Raw genomic sequence first — 16282 nt, 5'->3', positions numbered from 1 at the left:
GCAACGGCCAAACAGTCAATTATTCTTGCTGTTGATGTTATTTTAATTACCATCAAGATTATTATGAGGAACACGGGCTTATCCATGACATCCGCACGCACAATGCACGTGCTGCGTCGGGTCACCCGTCCTGGTCCTCTCCCCCTCTTCTTCACCTCAACACTTCAGCTCGGTCGGCCTCGCTCTCACCGTACCCGGCGGACTGGAGGCATAATTCTCCGCCTGCGGAGCGCTTCAGCCGTCCGATCCCGCGATGAAGCAGCTCCACAAGCAGACCAGCCACCAGATCCCCACCCACGCCGCCAAGCCTGCCAAGCCCCCCTCCCGGTCTGCCGCCTCCGCTTCCGCCCCCACGTCCTTCCTCCGCGCCGCAGCCTGGTACCTCCTCCGCGAGCAGCGCCTCGTATTCGTCATCGCCGGCGCCGTCATCGCTTCCACCTTCTTCCTGCTTCATCCCTACCACTCCTCCTTTCCCCTTCTCCACACCTCCGATCGCTTCTTGCACGAAGGGTTCCTCCCCGGCGTACGCCACCCCTCTTTCTCCTCCCCCTCCTCCTCCGGCGGGAGCGTCGCCGTAGGTGGCGGTGGGCGGAGGGTGCCTGTGGGGCTGAAGAAGCCGGCGAAGCGGATCGTTGTGACCGGAGGCGCCGGATTCGTCGGGAGCCATCTGGTGGACAAGCTGCTTGCCAGGGGGGATAACGTGATCGTGATCGATAACTTCTTCACCGGGAGGAAGGAAAACGTGGTGCATCACTTTGGAAACCCCAGCTTCGAGCTGATCCGCCACGATGTCGTCGAGCCGATCTTGTTGGAGGTGGATGAGATCTACCATCTCGCTTGCCCGGCGTCGCCAGTGCACTACAAGTATAACCCAATCAAGACCATTATATCCTTCTGAGTTTGCTGATGGTTTCCATTTTGTACATTTTATTCAGGATTCATACTTTGATTTGAGGAATTGATGCCTTTGACCTGAGATGGATTTGGAAGAAAAATTCGTTTCTGCTCTAAATTATGTCGTAGGAATTGCTTTGGAAAAGAAACTATTTCCATAGATGATTTAGCCTCAAAGTGCAATTTTCTTTTTCAGTTGATGTGCATGAATTTGTAGTTTGTTACTGTATCTTTTGTTAGTTCTTGTGTGATAATCTACTAATTCAAGTGTTTGTTGTTGATTTTTGTTTTTGTGCACTGCAAAGATAGGAATGACACATCTTGCTAATCTTATGCAACTTCTCAGCAATTTGTTATCCCTTTGTATTGCTGAATGTTTGATTGGATTCTTTTGGTATTGCAAATGATAGGCTTCTTGATGTAGCAGCAAAGATAATATCTTATTCTGATAGAACTGTTTCAAATTCTTAACATTTGAGTACAAGACAAATGTGATGGGAACACTAAACATGTTGGGTTTAGCAAAGAGAATTGGAGCTCGATTCCTATTGACAAGTACCAGTGAGGTGTATGGTGACCCACTTGAGCACCCACAGAAGGAGACCTATTGGGGCCATGTCAATCCTATAGGTGGGCAAACTTCTTTTCGATCTCATTCATGCTTCTTTGAACAAAACTATGAACCCTACTGACACACTCGTTCTATTATTGCACACATCAGAAAGAGTGTTAAGCATTTCCATTTTGTTTGTTCGTATGTATGTTAATATACCCTCGAATACCTAAACACATCTTAATGTTAATGTTTATCCTCAGGTGTTAGGAGTTGTTATGATGAAGGAAAGAGAACAGCAGAAACTTTGACCATGGACTACCATCGTGGTGCAGAAGTTGAGGTGACTTTATACGGTTACACTCAAAATAAAAGCTTTTTCCCTTTGAATTGTTAGTTGCATGGTGAAGTAGTTGTGCACAAATGTGACAATGGCTAAATATGTGGTGCCACTAAAGAACGCATAGTGATTCAACTTCATGTTTGTTGGGTTTCTGATGTCTTACCACTAACACACTTGCATAATGATACCAATAATTTTGGCACATGTTTTTCACTAATTAAACATGATCTAGTTGAAGTAGATCTTGAAATCATTTAACCAGGCAATATATCAGCATTAAGTTTAGATGTCTTTTTCCTTCTTAAACATGAAACAAAATTTGTGTTCATTTGGGTGCATATACATGTGAGACTTCTTGATTTAGGGCTTTATATATAATATTTCTCATCATTAATGAGGTGTATAATTCCATAATATTTTTGCTGTTGTGTATGTTTATAGTTTAATTTAATCAAAGTTTTGGATATTTGTACCAACAGAAAAGCTTCTCCCAACTGCATTTTGCATCATATGTCTTGGGAAAGAAGAAAAGTTCATAATTTGAAAACATAAATTAAAATATCATGAGCAAGTGAAAGTGATTAAAGCAATGTTGTTCATTGTAAAATTTGAATGATCCAGTGAACTTGATACCATAGACTCGAGCCTAATGATCGTAGTTCACCTTGATTTATTACATGCAAATAGATTCAAGCCTGACGGAGACACTTGGTAAATGCACCCTTTCTAATCACGGGTTAACAAACACTGTATGCACTGTTGGCATGTGCCATGCTAAAATGCAAATGAAGAAAAAAATTTGACCAGCCAAGGCTTGGCTTGGTGTGACTTGGGCCTGGAAAACACTTGCGACTTGAAAAGTAAAAACAAGGGATTCCTTGCTAAGGATTGTGATCGTTAGATTGTCTTCTGCCAAGATAGTGTCAGCACCGATAGCTGCATACTGGCTCATAAAAGAAACAAGAGATTTCATTTACCGTGTCGTTAGTGTATCTTTAGACTGAACCAACCCAAGAAAAAACTTTGCCAGGATAAAGAATTTAATGGTTCCATACTATTTTATTGCACTTATTATCTTTCTCATCCTTGAGAAAATGCTTGGGAACAATCTGGCGTAATATTTGAAAGTCATATATTGCCCTCATGCAGATACTTTTCTCGGTAGCTCAATAGTTGCCTGATTTCTCCAAATAGAAAACTTGTTTATGAAATTGATATGTGGGATGCATTTTCAGGTCCGTATTGCACGAATATTTAACACATATGGACCTCGCATGTGCCTAGATGATGGCCGGGTTGTCAGCAACTTTGTTGCACAGGTATCTCTTCCTTTATGTGCAATATCTTTTCTTTTGTCATGTACATTCATGATCAGTTGCCATGAAGTATGAGTATAAGGATGTTATGATCATAGGAATTAAACTTTGCAGGCACTTCGTAAGGAACCTATGACGGTTTATGGCGATGGAAAGCAAACTCGAAGTTTTCAATTTGTTTCAGACTTGGTATGGAATCATGTTATAGTACTTTTTGTGTTCAAATGTAGATTTGATCTACGTGATTCCTCTTGTGGTTTTACGAATTGTTGCCTTAATTACCTATCTCTTTTGATATAAACCTATTTTTTTATTATTCTGACCTTTTCTCCCTGAAATTTTGATGGTTGGCATGAATGACGGATTTGAAATGCTTCTCATCCTTGAGATATTTAAGTTTCTGAAGTCACGGATAATTGTTAAGATCCTGGTAACCTGAGATCAACATGGAGCTTGCTATCTGAGAATTCCAACTTAGGAACCATCCAGATATATTCCATCTATGGTTCTCATGGTAAATATATTAAGTTTATTCAGGGAAGGGGTTCATTTATATTGAGTTGAACAAATAGGAATTCCCACCATGTGGAAGTGACACCAAGAGTGAGATTTTTAATGGCTTAGGACTCTTCTCCATAGTTGTTGTGTTAGATGGCTATCATTCTCCTTAAAGATTCTTGTCAAGCCTTTTCTCCCAGAGTTTAAATATGTCAACATAAGAGTTTCACCATTGGCTTAAATTTGCCATTATTATCAATTTTACTTTGGGTCGATTGCACGCGAAGCACTATTATGATATTTGTATACCTGAAATGTGTTCACTATATACTGCAAGTCCACAACATCATAAGATTATGTAGGTATGGATAACAACTTAATTTATTATTAGCATAGGATCATTTATGTATATTGGCTTAGTTCATAAGACAAATGCCCAGCAGACATGGTCAGCTGGAGTTTACAGTACATGTAAAATTTTATTTTTTACAACTGTTAAGCTATCACAATAATAGGGCAAACGATATTCATATTCTTAGACTTATCCTACAGTGTGTTGTTGCATGTCTATATGTAGAAGTTATGTCATCATGAGGTACTGGCCCTATAAACACTCCTAATATTTAGGTGTCCAATTCAAACATAAGATGCTGCAGAACCAGCGACATTGGTTTACAATAACTTTCTTGATGCTTTCTTTAGGTAGGTGCCTGGCATTTCTTTATTAGTTCCCACAATGTGCATGCTCTAAAATTAGCCTACTATGACTTCATTTGCTGACAGATGCTTATATCTTTTCAAAGAGTCATTGTTTGATGAAAAATATGGCTTCTCGTTGTTTTTGTTTATGCTGGTGTTCTCTATTGTTCTTGCTCGTTATAAGAAGGATTCCAAAAGGAGGAAAAGGGAAGAAAATTTTGATATTATTTTAATCAAGCACTGATATAGATCTCTATCAGGGCTTCTACAAAATACACTTCTTGATTATTATAAAAATTGCAAGAAATAAAGGTTGAAAAAGATCAAGACAGAATATGAATAGGAGGTAATAGTCTTGACCTTTGGGAATTTAGGAGGTCTTTGCCAATCAACGTTTGCTCGGCCAACAAACTTCTGCACTTTTTTTTGTACCATACTGCACTTTCTTCCTGTTCTCACTTGCAGTTTCCTAAGTCAGAATTTGATTGAGATATCACTAAGAACAACGATCCTTCTCTCAGATCATTTATTCTCACGCATTAGATTCATGCTGGCAGAGTTACTAACATAAACTCTTTTTAACAATCTGGACATATGAACTTGCTAGGTTGATGGGTTAATAGCACTAATGCAGAGTGAGCACATCGGACCTTTCAACTTGGGTAATCCAGGGGAATTCACCATGCTGGAGCTAGCTGAGGTATCATCACAAAACTTAAAGACATAAAGTTCCACTAATCCGTTCCACCCATCTTCATGTTGTAGTAACAGGAATTCCAACATCTTTGCAGATTGTGAAAGAGGTTGTTGATCCTTCTGCAACCATAGAATTCAAGCCCAATACTGCAGATGATCCTCACATGAGAAAACCTGATATATCCAAGGCAAAAGAACTGCTGAACTGGGAGCCGAAGATTAAATTGCGACAAGGGCTACCCCTAATGGTGACCGACTTCCAAAAGCGTATCCTAAGTGACGGAAAATGACCTGTCATGAATGCCAAGTTAAGAGTCTGTACCATACAACACACCATCAGCTTGATCAATCGGTATCTCTGTTGTTGTAATTTATGTATCAGCTTGATCGTTTGGTATCTATGTTGTTGTAATTTCCTCAAATTCCATGTGAGATAGGTTTGACCACTCAGAACTTAAAAGAAAGGAAATTTACTGTATTTATGCTGTCTTATCAAGTGAAGGAAACTTTATTGGACTCATCATGGCTGGCTTATTTCAAGTCAAGCATTCCATTAGCTTGGTCTCTGGCAGATTTGTCTTGACCACACTAGATTTCCTTTTAGTGACTTGACCGGAGTTTATTCTTCCCGATGTGTGTCAAGATCTTATTGGTCAAGTTAGTCCAAGATGCACTCTTTGACCACCATTTTTGACTGTTGAAATGCCTGAAAAGAACTTCTTCCACTTCCCCTTATGATTATTACTAATTTATTGCTGTTGTCGTGGTTAGCTCAACCATTATCAGTTTCCTTTTTCATGCAAAGTTACTCATAAGTTATCTTTAGTATGTCGATTTTTATACTTTTAAGAGTTATATTATAATTTTTATATTTACGAAAATAAAAATATTTAATTATATTTGTCTCAGATATTTTCATCGGTAATATCGAAATAAGATTAAATATTTTATTTTCATAAATATAAATATTCTAATATAATTTTTAAAATTATAAGAACAAAAGAACTGCCGCAGTCTCCGTTTTGTCCGAAGCCGCTGTCCGTTGCGTCGCCAAGCTCGGAACTCGGACCGTTCCCAGCTCTATAGAAGGGCCAATATGCGTGCGGTACGCTCACCGGTAGCGCACCCGCCGCGCTTCTGTTCTCCGGAACGCCACCCCCTGCCACGGTGGCCCACCGCTGTATGCCGGGTCAACGTAGAAGGACGGATTCGACGCGTCATCGCCTGCGAACCTACAGGGACGCAAGCCACCCAACCCAGCAGCCTACCCAGTCGGGCCCCGTGAGGCTCGGAAGCCCTCCACGTCAGCCGAGGAGCGCCTGTCTGCGTTGCTCGTGTCGTCCGTACCCTGGCGGGTCCCACGGCCTCTGCCACGATCTCGAAACGCCTCGGGTGGACCGGTTTCTCGGTGCCGTTATAATCAACCGTAACTCATCATACACACGTTATTCTTACATGTGTCGATTCAACTAACACCACCAATTAAGTGAACTGCTTGCATCCATCGAAGTACCATCGCATTAAATTATGTTGGCATTCTACGAGGGTTATATGTTACTCGAAAAGACGGTAACGCCGCGTGTTACGGGACGCGACCGTGTCATGGCAAAAGCGTTGTAACGGCTATAAATGCCACCGGTGCGGCCCGCATTGATGGGCACAGTCGCGGCGGTCGATCTCGGCCGTCGGATCCCTGCACCAACCCCGTCTCTGTTTCACGCCCCGGATTAAAAAGAGGGAAAAAGACAGCGAAGAAAATAATGGGCACACCCGTCGAAAAGCTAAAAGCCACACACCGCAATGATGCGTTCCCTTCCCCCTCCTCTTTTTTAGCTTTTATCCCCGAGTCGAGGAATCGAATCCCTGCGGTGAGTCGAGGCGGCCGAGTCCACCCCCCTTCTCCCTTCTCCCGTCTTCGAGACGTCTCCCTCGCGAGCTATCGTTTGTTACACACGCCTTCCTTCCCTTTCCTCTTTCCGCCCACCTCGTTTGACCGAGTCGTGGAATCGTTGGCCCGGTCACCCCCACCTCCGCCCCGACTCGGTTCGATCCATTTTAATAACCTCCGATAGCCATTATTGTTGTTGTTATTTTTATTATTATTGTTGTTAAGCGTTCGCCAGGAGGAGGACGGCTTGGCCAGCCACCGCTGTGGAAGACGAGGAGCTCGAGGAGGACCGGACAGGGGCAGAGAGAGGGAGGGGAAGAGGGGAGGCGAGGCGAAACCCTAGATCCGGTGGATTTCTAGGTTTTGGATGCGTCGCTAGGGTTTAAGGTTTTCGGGGGAAGAAGAAGAGGGAGAAGGGATCGGGGACGAGGATGATGGTCTCGAGGGGGTTGTTCGGGTGGTCGCCGCCCCATGTGCAGCCGCTGACGCCGGTCTCGGAGGTGTCGGAGCCGCCGGAGTCGCCGTCGCCGTACATGGACAACGGAGCTGATACGGTGCCGGTGGAGGACGATGGGGCGGTGGATGAGGTGGAGGAGATCGAGCCGCCGCCGGCCACCGTGCCCTTCTCGAGGCTCTTTGCCTGCGCTGATGGGGTCGATTGGGCACTGATGGCTGTTGGGGCCGTAGCTGCAGCCGCCCACGGGATGGCCCTGGTGATCTACTTGCATTTCTTTGGGAGGGCCATCAACTTGCTCAACTCGCAGAGCGACAACTCCGAGATGCACGCTAATGGGGATCTGCTGTTTAGAAAATTCAAGGATGTGAGTTCGATTCTAGTACATTTATTTTTTCCTCTGCTACTTTGAACCCCTTTTGTTATAACTTACTATTTGTTCCTGCATTTCGGTGCCTATGGTGAGGCTGTTGTGCTAGAATGGATTGTTTTGAAAGAGTGAAGAAGGTTATGCCTAAATGAACTTATTAATCTGTTGGGGTTGAAAGTGCTATAGGTTAGAGGGACATAGTTCGATTGAAGAAATATGAGGTTGGAATTTGCTGTCATTTGCTTGCCCGAAAGAAATTTCAGTAGTTGGAGGATAAAAGCTTAGCTAGGTTGAGTAGATTTGCTGCAGTATCCTCAATTTGGGTAATCATCAGTCGGTCATTTGAAGCATTATGTATTTTTTAAGTTGACGTAGACATCCTTAATCTTTAATCTATGCTTTCACCTATTTTGCTGAATTTGTCCTATTCTAGCAATTAGTATGTTAAGAAAGTAATTAGTGCTTAGGGAACTTTGATTTATTTTGACATCTTCGAACTGATGAGTTCCTTGGTCGCTAACATAAACTTGAAGCTTGGCCGCACTTCTTGCTTTCTATGCTCAGGATATATCATTCTTGTACACCAGCTAGATGGTACAGCAGCCTTAGGATGTCTACACCGCAATTACATTTGACCACACATAAAACCACATATAACGATATAGACAAGCTGAATACTCGACCTATAAGTTACCTTTGGTATTCCATTGTGGAGTAACTCAAGGGAACATGAAACCACATATAACAATATAGACAAGTTGAACACCTGACCTAGAAGTTACCTTTGGTATTCCATTGTGGAGTAACTCAAGGGAGGCTATCTTGGTATGTTGATGCCTTTTTGACATCATTAGCCCATGCACATAGCTTAGAACCACTTTCCGGGGACAATTGTGCATTTTGAAACATGATGGAAACACAAATAGGGTAGTCAGCGCAAAGTAAACTTCACCACTTGCTCTTTTGGAAACTGAATCCTTCAAGAGATTGAAGAGCATCATATAAAACCAGTTCCAAGTAGTCTAAGCACATAGAATTAGAAACAAGTTGCCAAAATGTGGAGTATTAATCAATAGTTTTTGAGTTTCTCCTCTCCTCTGTCATGCAATGAACACCTCAACCAGTAAAGGCACTCTTGGAAACACAAACATTCAAGTTATAATAATTACCAGCAATGCACTAAACATATACAGAAGCACACTTCAATTCATGACTGCTCAGTTATAAGCACAAGGCTGATGGATCCATAACCACATAGAAGATAATCTATGAAGAGCAATCGCTTTTTCATTTGTTTTGATAAAAGTTATTACAAAAATTTTGGTTCTTTGCTAAATTGTAATATTTTGTTCTTTATCTGCAGCATGCCCTATACATTATTTATATAGCTGTTGGAGTATTTGTTGCCGGTTGGATAGGTATGGGTTAAAGCTTTTCTACTAAATATTCCTGTTGCCTATATGTTCTCCATGCATACTGAATGAATGAGTTACCAGAGGTCTCATGCTGGATTCTCACTGGAGAGAGGCAGACTGCAGTCATAAGGTCAAAGTATGTCCAAGTCCTGCTGAACCAGGACATGAGCTTTTTTGATACCTATGGAAACAATGGAGATATAGTTAGTCAAGTGTTGAGTGATGTGCTGCTCATCCAATCTGCTTTAAGTGAAAAAGTACGGTAATGGATGCTTTTGTAATTCTGCTCATCCAATCTAACAGTTCTTTTTTGGCAAAAGAAAAGAATTCTGAATTCTAATTTGTAATTTTAGATTCAACATTGTAAGATTGTTCTTTGATGGTGGTGCATCTTTGCAATTGTGTCACAGGTTGGGAACTATATTCATAACATGGCAACGTTCTTTGGTGGTCTTATCGTTGGTTTGATCAACTGTTGGCAGATAGCACTTCTAACACTAGCAACTGGTCCTTTCATTGTTGCAGCAGGAGGAATATCAAATATTTTTCTTCATAGACTTGCTGAAAATATTCAGGATGCATATGCTGAAGCAGCAAGCATCGCAGAACAGGTTTTCACTTGCTGCAGTTTGCTTCTTTTTTTTTTTCTCCCTTATAAACTTGATCCCAGCTATTTCGGATTTGCTAGTTTTTTTCTTTTCGTGCATGTGACCTCTTTTACGGGCATAGCTAGATAATAAAAGCAAGTTTTGTGGGATTAAGATTAAATTCAGTATCACGAGTAGGACTTATTGGCGGACTCATCTAGATAAGCTAAAATGCGTCATGAAATTGGTTTTTGTAGAGCACTATAAATCAGCTGGGGTCGATTGGTGAAGTCATGTCCGTTTGGAACTTGCTTTGCCTGATCCTAGCCCAACACCTAAAAGAATCAGGGTCTTGGTTGGACTTGACGAAAGAGTAAATGATCCTGCAAAACTTTAATCCAAGTGTCATCAGATCCAGTTGCCTACATGTTTAAATAACAGATTATCTACTTATAGATTTGTAAGATTAGTTTGATATGTGTATATTACCCATATTGTTTTCGTCCTTGAGATGCTTTTTCTCTTGTAGCCAGATTAACAAGTCTACTGAATTTGCTCAAATGATGAATGATAAATCATCAAAATCAGAATCAGTATATTGTAGCCATTTGCTTTTTTGTTTACATTTTTTTTATTTTTCGTTTATGCAGGCAATCTCATATATTAGGACATTGTATGCCTTTACAAATGAAACTCTTGCAAAGTACTCCTATGCAACCTCACTTCAAGCTACGCTACGCTATGGGATATTGATTAGTCTTGTGCAAGGTCTCGGTCTTGGATTCACATATGGACTTGCTATATGTTCTTGTGCTTTACAACTTTGGGTTGGAAGGTTTCTGATTTCACATGGAAAAGCCAATGGTGGTGAAATTGTGACAGCTTTATTTGCTGTAATTTTAAGTGGCCTGTAAGTGTCTGATATGTTCATGAATCTTACTTTGTTCTCTATCCATGTTATCATTGTCTTATATAAGTCTTTTGTCACCTATAGTGGACTAAATCAAGCAGCTACGAACTTCTATTCATTTGAGCAAGGGAGAATTGCTGCTTACAGACTTTATGAGATGATAAGCCGTTCAAATTCTACTGTTAATCAGGATGGCAACACCCTAGATTCAGTGCAAGGAAATATTGAGTTCAGGAATGTATATTTCAGTTATCTTTCTCGGCCAGAAATCCCCATACTAAGTGGTTTCTACCTAACTGTACCTGCTAGAAAAACTGTGGCCCTTGTTGGTAGGAATGGTTCCGGGAAAAGCAGTATAATTCCTCTCATGGAGCGTTTCTATGATCCCACGTTAGGTATGTCTTTTTTAATTATGTTGTCTTGTTTGACTATGTGTTTTTTTCTGTTTGCACTGATGTGCAGTTTTTTATATGCATTAACAAGTTGAATTGTACCCTTGTCTTTTGGTTCAGGGGAAGTTCTATTGGATGGAGAGAATATAAAACATCTAAAGCTGGAATGGTTGAGAAGCCAAATAGGACTAGTCACCCAGGAGCCAGCTTTGTTAAGTTTAAGCATCAGGGATAATATAGCCTACGGACGATCTGCTACATCTGATCAGATTGAAGAAGCTGCTAAAACAGCTCATGCACATACATTCATTAGTTCACTTGAAATGGGATATGAAACACAGGTTGGTTGGTCTTGCAAATGTTTTCAACTTGAACAAGAGACATCTTTGTTGTCTTTTTTATTTTTTGTAATTTTTGAATTGTATGCAATATAGGTTGGTAGGGCTGGTTTGGCATTGACTGAAGAACAGAAAATAAAGATATCAATTGCTCGTGCTGTGCTTTCAAACCCTTCTATTCTTTTACTAGACGAGGTCACCGGTGGACTAGATTTTGAGGCAGAAAGGGCTGTTCAAGAGGCATTGGATATTCTTATGCTGGGAAGGTCCACTATAATAATAGCTAGACGCCTTAGTCTTATCCGCAATGCTGATTATATTGCAGTAATGGAGGAGGGTCAACTTGTGGAAATGGGTACCCATGATGAATTGCTGAATCTTGATGGCTTGTATGCAGAACTTTTGAGATGCGAGGAGGCAGCAAAGCTTCCTAAGAGGTACTTTTGTGCTGAAACATTTCTGACAAATCTTCTACAGAATTATTTGTATACAATTTGGCAAAAAGTTCTAGTTTAGACTTAGTATGGCATAAATTATGCACCTTTTAATGGCTGCTGAAAATCATTACCCTTTGGTTTTTTGTAGCAATAGTTCTTGACTTTGTAGTTCTTTGGCATTTGTCTCTACGTGCATGTGACCATATTCAAGTATATTGCCCAATTTGAGTTTTCTTATAACTTTTTGTTTTTAGATAATTCTTTTTAGAATCCACCAGGATTAGTGATTATTGTTAAAATGTTACAGGATGCCCATCAGGAACTATAAAGATCCCTCAAGTTTTCAAATTGAGAAGGATTCATCAGGAAGTCAAAGTCTACAGGAACCATCTTCTCCTAAAATGTCAAAATCACCTTCTCTTCAGAGAGCACATGGTTTTCATGCAATTAGGCAGCCGGATGCCAGTTATAACTCGCACGAGTCACCAAAGAGTCAAAGCCCACCCTCAGAGCTTATGGTGGAAAATGGAATGTCCTTGATACCATCTGAAAGAGCTCCAACTATCAAAAGACAGGACAGTTTTGAGATGATGTTGCCCGAGCTTCCTAAAATAGATGTCCATTCCATAAACCGACAATCTTCAAATACTTCAGACCCAGAATCTCCTATTTCTCCATTACTCACATCTGATCCTAAAAATGAGCGTTCTCATTCTAAGACTTTCAGCCGTCCCCTTAATCAGTTTGATCATGTGTACACTAAAGAGGAGATGAAGGACCTTCAGCGCCACAAACCTCCATCCTTCTGGAGGCTTACTGAACTCAGTTTTGCTGAGTGGCTTTACGCTCTTCTAGGAAGCACTGGTGCCGCAATTTTTGGATCATTTAATCCTCTCCTTGCTTACACTATTGCACTTATAGTGGCAGCATATTACAGAATAGATGTCCGTGATATCCATAATGAAGTGAACAAGTGGTGCTTGATCATTGCATGTATGGGTATCATCACAGTGGTTGCAAACTTTTTGCAGCACTTCTATTTTGGTATAATGGGGGAGAAAATGACCGAGCGAGTTAGGAGGATGATGTTCTCAGGTAATTGGTTTTCTATAGAATAACATTTTATTGTTATATTCATATCTATTCTTTTGACAAACTCTTTTCATATGTAGCAATGTTGCGGAATGAAGTTGGATGGTTTGATGAAGAAGAGAATAGTGCTGATACATTGTCCATGCGTTTGGCTAATGATGCAACATTTGTTCGTGCTGCATTCAGCAACCGGCTTTCCATATTCATACAGGACACTTCTGCAGTTGTTGTTGCCATTCTTATAGGTATGCTGCTAGAATGGCGGGTGGCACTAGTTGCACTTGCAACTCTACCCATCCTAACAGTTTCTGCTGTTGCACAGGTCAGCTTAATATTCTATATCAACATGATTCTGTAATTTACTTTGAGATTTTATCAATTGGTTTATGCAAAATGAAGTTCTCTCCTAGAGATAGGGCTTTGATCTGTAGTTTGCAAGCTTACTGTTCTCAGCTATTTGGTCTCTTATATAAATGCTCTGAATGATGTCTTCATAATTGGAAGGTTAGACACATATCAGGGAGTCTGCTATCTTCGGAGAATTATCGCTTTTAGTGTCTTAATGATCAGTGATATTCTTAGAAGTCTATTTCCAGATAATTTGTAGATAACTGGAGTTTGTTAATATGACTTGTTTTTGCCATTGTTGTCAAGCGAGATATACATGTTAGTTGGAACTGGCATCTGTGGTGAAATTTTATTGTAGTTATATCTGTTCTCCATTATATTTTTCTTGATAATTCTAATTGTGATTTATTTGATGTCTTAGTCTACAAATCGCAGGAGTTTGATTTCTGGTCAAAGTGATGGTAGCTAGTTTTTTCATCTGTCAGAATCATTGGTTTATTGTTGATTTTATAGGGAATATTTTTTGAGTAACTCATGTTAGTAATTAATCTGCCTTTGACGTAGTCCTCCTATGCAGATGATAGCCAAGATTGTGAGCCACAAAAATGATTTAGGCACAATACCCGTGCCAAGTACTACATTTATGGAAGGCTTTCTAATTTCCATGTTGATTCTTTTAACTGAAATACATCGATCTGCAGTACTAGCACCTTTCAGTGCCTGTAACTATTGATGCAAGTAACTATGTTGCTATTGAGCTGTGCAAATCAGTATTGTTCATCAGCCCTCCCGTCATAGCATTTTGAAAGAAATTCCATTGAAAACATGGTTATTATGTGTGAAACTTTTATTTTTCTCATTATAGATCCACTATTTTAATTGTGAAAGACACTTGAGATTTTGTATTGCATTATATTTCTTTCTTTCTTTAACCGGCAACTTTTCCTTTCAATAGTGAATTCTGGGAAGAATGATATAAATAGAAGTGCACCTTCAGTCTGTGCTATTTTTGTTTTACCCAAAAGAAGTTGCGCTGTGGTGGCATGCAATTGTTGATTCATTTTCTTGAATGCTCTTATTACTTTTGTTGCTTTAAAAGTAGATTTGCTTGTACAACTTGCATGAATCTTTTACTGTCAGCATGCTAATTATGTGTGATTTTCCGACATAATCTTTAGAAGTGCACCTTCAGTCTGTGCTATTTTTGTTTTACCCAAAAGAAGTTGCGCTGTGGTGGCATGCAATTGTTGATTCATTTTCTTGAATGCTCTTATTACTTTTGTTGCTTTAAAAGTAGATTTGCTTGTACAACTTGCATGAATCTTTTACTGTCAGCATGCTAATTATGTGTGATTTTCCGACATAATCTTTACCACTTTTATACTACTTACAAGCCTTGCATATAGAATGTCATCAGTGGATATGTTTTGTTCATTTCATCAGATCTGTTAAGTATTTTCTTTACTTTCAGAAAATGTGGCTTGCTGGATTTTCCAGAGGAATTCAAGAGATGCACAGGAAAGCCTCGTTGGTTCTTGAAGATGCAGTTAGAAACATTTATACTGTTGTTGCATTTTGTGCTGGTAACAAGATAATGGAGCTTTACAGATTGCAGCTTAGTAGAATACTAAAACAGAGTTTCATTCATGGAATGGCAATTGGGTTTGCTTTTGGCTTCTCACAGTTCCTTCTTTTTGCCTGCAACTCTCTTCTTCTTTGGTATACTGCTTTTTCTGTGGACAAAGGTTATCTTACGATAGCCACAGCACTTAAAGAGTATATCGTTTTCTCTTTTGCAACCTTTGCTCTGGTGGAGCCATTTGGCCTTGCTCCTTATATACTAAAACGGCAGAAGTCACTTACCTCAGTATTTGAGATCATAGACCGTGTACCAAGTATCGATCCAGATGACAACACTGGCCTAAAACCGCCTAATATTTATGGGAGCATTGAGCTTAAAAATGTTGATTTCTGCTATCCAACCCGACCTGAGGTGATGGTTCTCAGCAATTTCAGTCTTAAAGTGAGTGGGGGACAAACAGTGGCAGTGGTGGGGGTGTCAGGATCTGGTAAAAGCACAATAATATCTTTAATCGAGAGATTTTATGACCCTGTTGCTGGCCAAATTTTGTTGGATGGCCGGGATTTGAAGCTTTTCAATTTGAGATGGTTGCGGGGGCACATGGGTCTGGTTCAACAGGAACCAGTTATATTTTCAACAACCATTAGAGAGAATATCATCTATGCGAGGCATAATGCAACGGAGGCTGAGATGAAAGAAGCTGCAAGGATAGCAAATGCGCACCACTTCATCAGCAGCTTGCCACATGGTTATGACACACACGTGGGCATGAGAGGAGTTGACTTGACGCCAGGACAGAAGCAGCGGATTGCCATTGCTAGGGTAGTACTAAAGAATGCACCTATATTGTTATTGGATGAGGCAAGCTCTGCAATTGAATCCGAGTCGAGTCGAGTGGTGCAGGAGGCACTTGGCACACTGATCATGGGGAACAAGACAACTATTCTTATTGCACATAGGGCAGCGATGATGAGGCATGTGGACAACATTGTCGTTCTGAATGGTGGTAGGATAGTTGAACATGGCACCCATGAGTCGTTGGTGCAGACGAACGGTTTGTATGTGAGGTTGATGCAACCTCATTTCAGCAAAGGCCTACGGCAGCATCGGCTTGTCTAGGCAAGTTTTTTTTTGTGGTACTTGTAAATTGTAGCAGAATATCGAGTTCTCTTTCGCCTGTTATTTGATCATTAGAAGGTTATTGGATGTGTGACATGTCAATAGTCAGTGGCACCGCCACTGGGTGATATATGTTGGTAGTGACAATTTGGAGAGTGGGTGGAGTGGAGAATTGATGCGCTTGTAACATGGTTGATTTCTACTGGTCGTGATAATTAACATTGTTAAAACTGGAGTGCCATTAGGATAAAAAAATGTTTTATGTTGATTAGAGGACAAATGGGCAACCGAGGCAGCATGGTTTGTGTTGTGCATCAATTCTTTTGGAGGCCTGCATCTCCACACTGGATG

General features: G+C 40.6%; 2 protein-coding genes across 4 annotated transcripts; both read left to right on the top strand.

The window, feature by feature from the left end:
• The first annotated feature begins 253 nt into the window (after positions 1–253).
• LOC135626255 (UDP-glucuronic acid decarboxylase 1-like) lies at positions 254–5519 on the top strand. Of its 2 annotated transcripts, none has more exons than XM_065131446.1 (7): positions 254–887; positions 1378–1524; positions 1711–1790; positions 3026–3109; positions 3221–3295; positions 4911–5003; positions 5095–5519. In XM_065131446.1, the coding sequence occupies exons 1-7, from the start codon at positions 254–256 to the stop codon at positions 5287–5289; spliced, it is 1308 nt and encodes a 435-aa protein (XP_064987518.1). In that variant the 3' UTR covers positions 5290–5519. The 2 variants fall into 2 exon arrangements, with proteins under 2 accessions (XP_064987518.1, XP_064987524.1); XM_065131452.1 differs by having other exon boundaries at positions 254–891; positions 1382–1524.
• Positions 5520–6803: 1284 nt separating this feature from the next.
• On the top strand, positions 6804–16211 carry LOC135584096 (ABC transporter B family member 20-like). 2 transcript variants are annotated; one of them, XM_065131412.1, is made up of 12 exons: positions 6804–7042; positions 7123–7708; positions 9075–9129; positions 9208–9383; positions 9537–9737; positions 10364–10623; positions 10708–11018; positions 11136–11356; positions 11450–11790; positions 12098–12885; positions 12963–13204; positions 14702–16211. In XM_065131412.1, the coding sequence occupies exons 2-12, from the start codon at positions 7319–7321 to the stop codon at positions 15929–15931; spliced, it is 4215 nt and encodes a 1404-aa protein (XP_064987484.1). In that variant the 5' UTR covers positions 6804–7042; positions 7123–7318; the 3' UTR covers positions 15932–16211. The 2 variants fall into 2 exon arrangements, with proteins under 2 accessions (XP_064987484.1, XP_064987476.1); XM_065131404.1 differs by having other exon boundaries at positions 6804–7708.
• The last annotated feature ends 71 nt before the right edge of the window (positions 16212–16282 follow it).

Source organism: Musa acuminata, chromosome BXJ1-3 (assembly GCF_036884655.1).
Source record: "Musa acuminata AAA Group cultivar baxijiao chromosome BXJ1-3, Cavendish_Baxijiao_AAA, whole genome shotgun sequence".
Classification (NCBI taxonomy): Eukaryota; Viridiplantae; Streptophyta; class Magnoliopsida; order Zingiberales; family Musaceae; genus Musa; species Musa acuminata.
The sequence above is the reverse complement of the archived record's forward strand: the minus strand, read 5'-3'. Positions and strand labels throughout refer to the sequence as shown.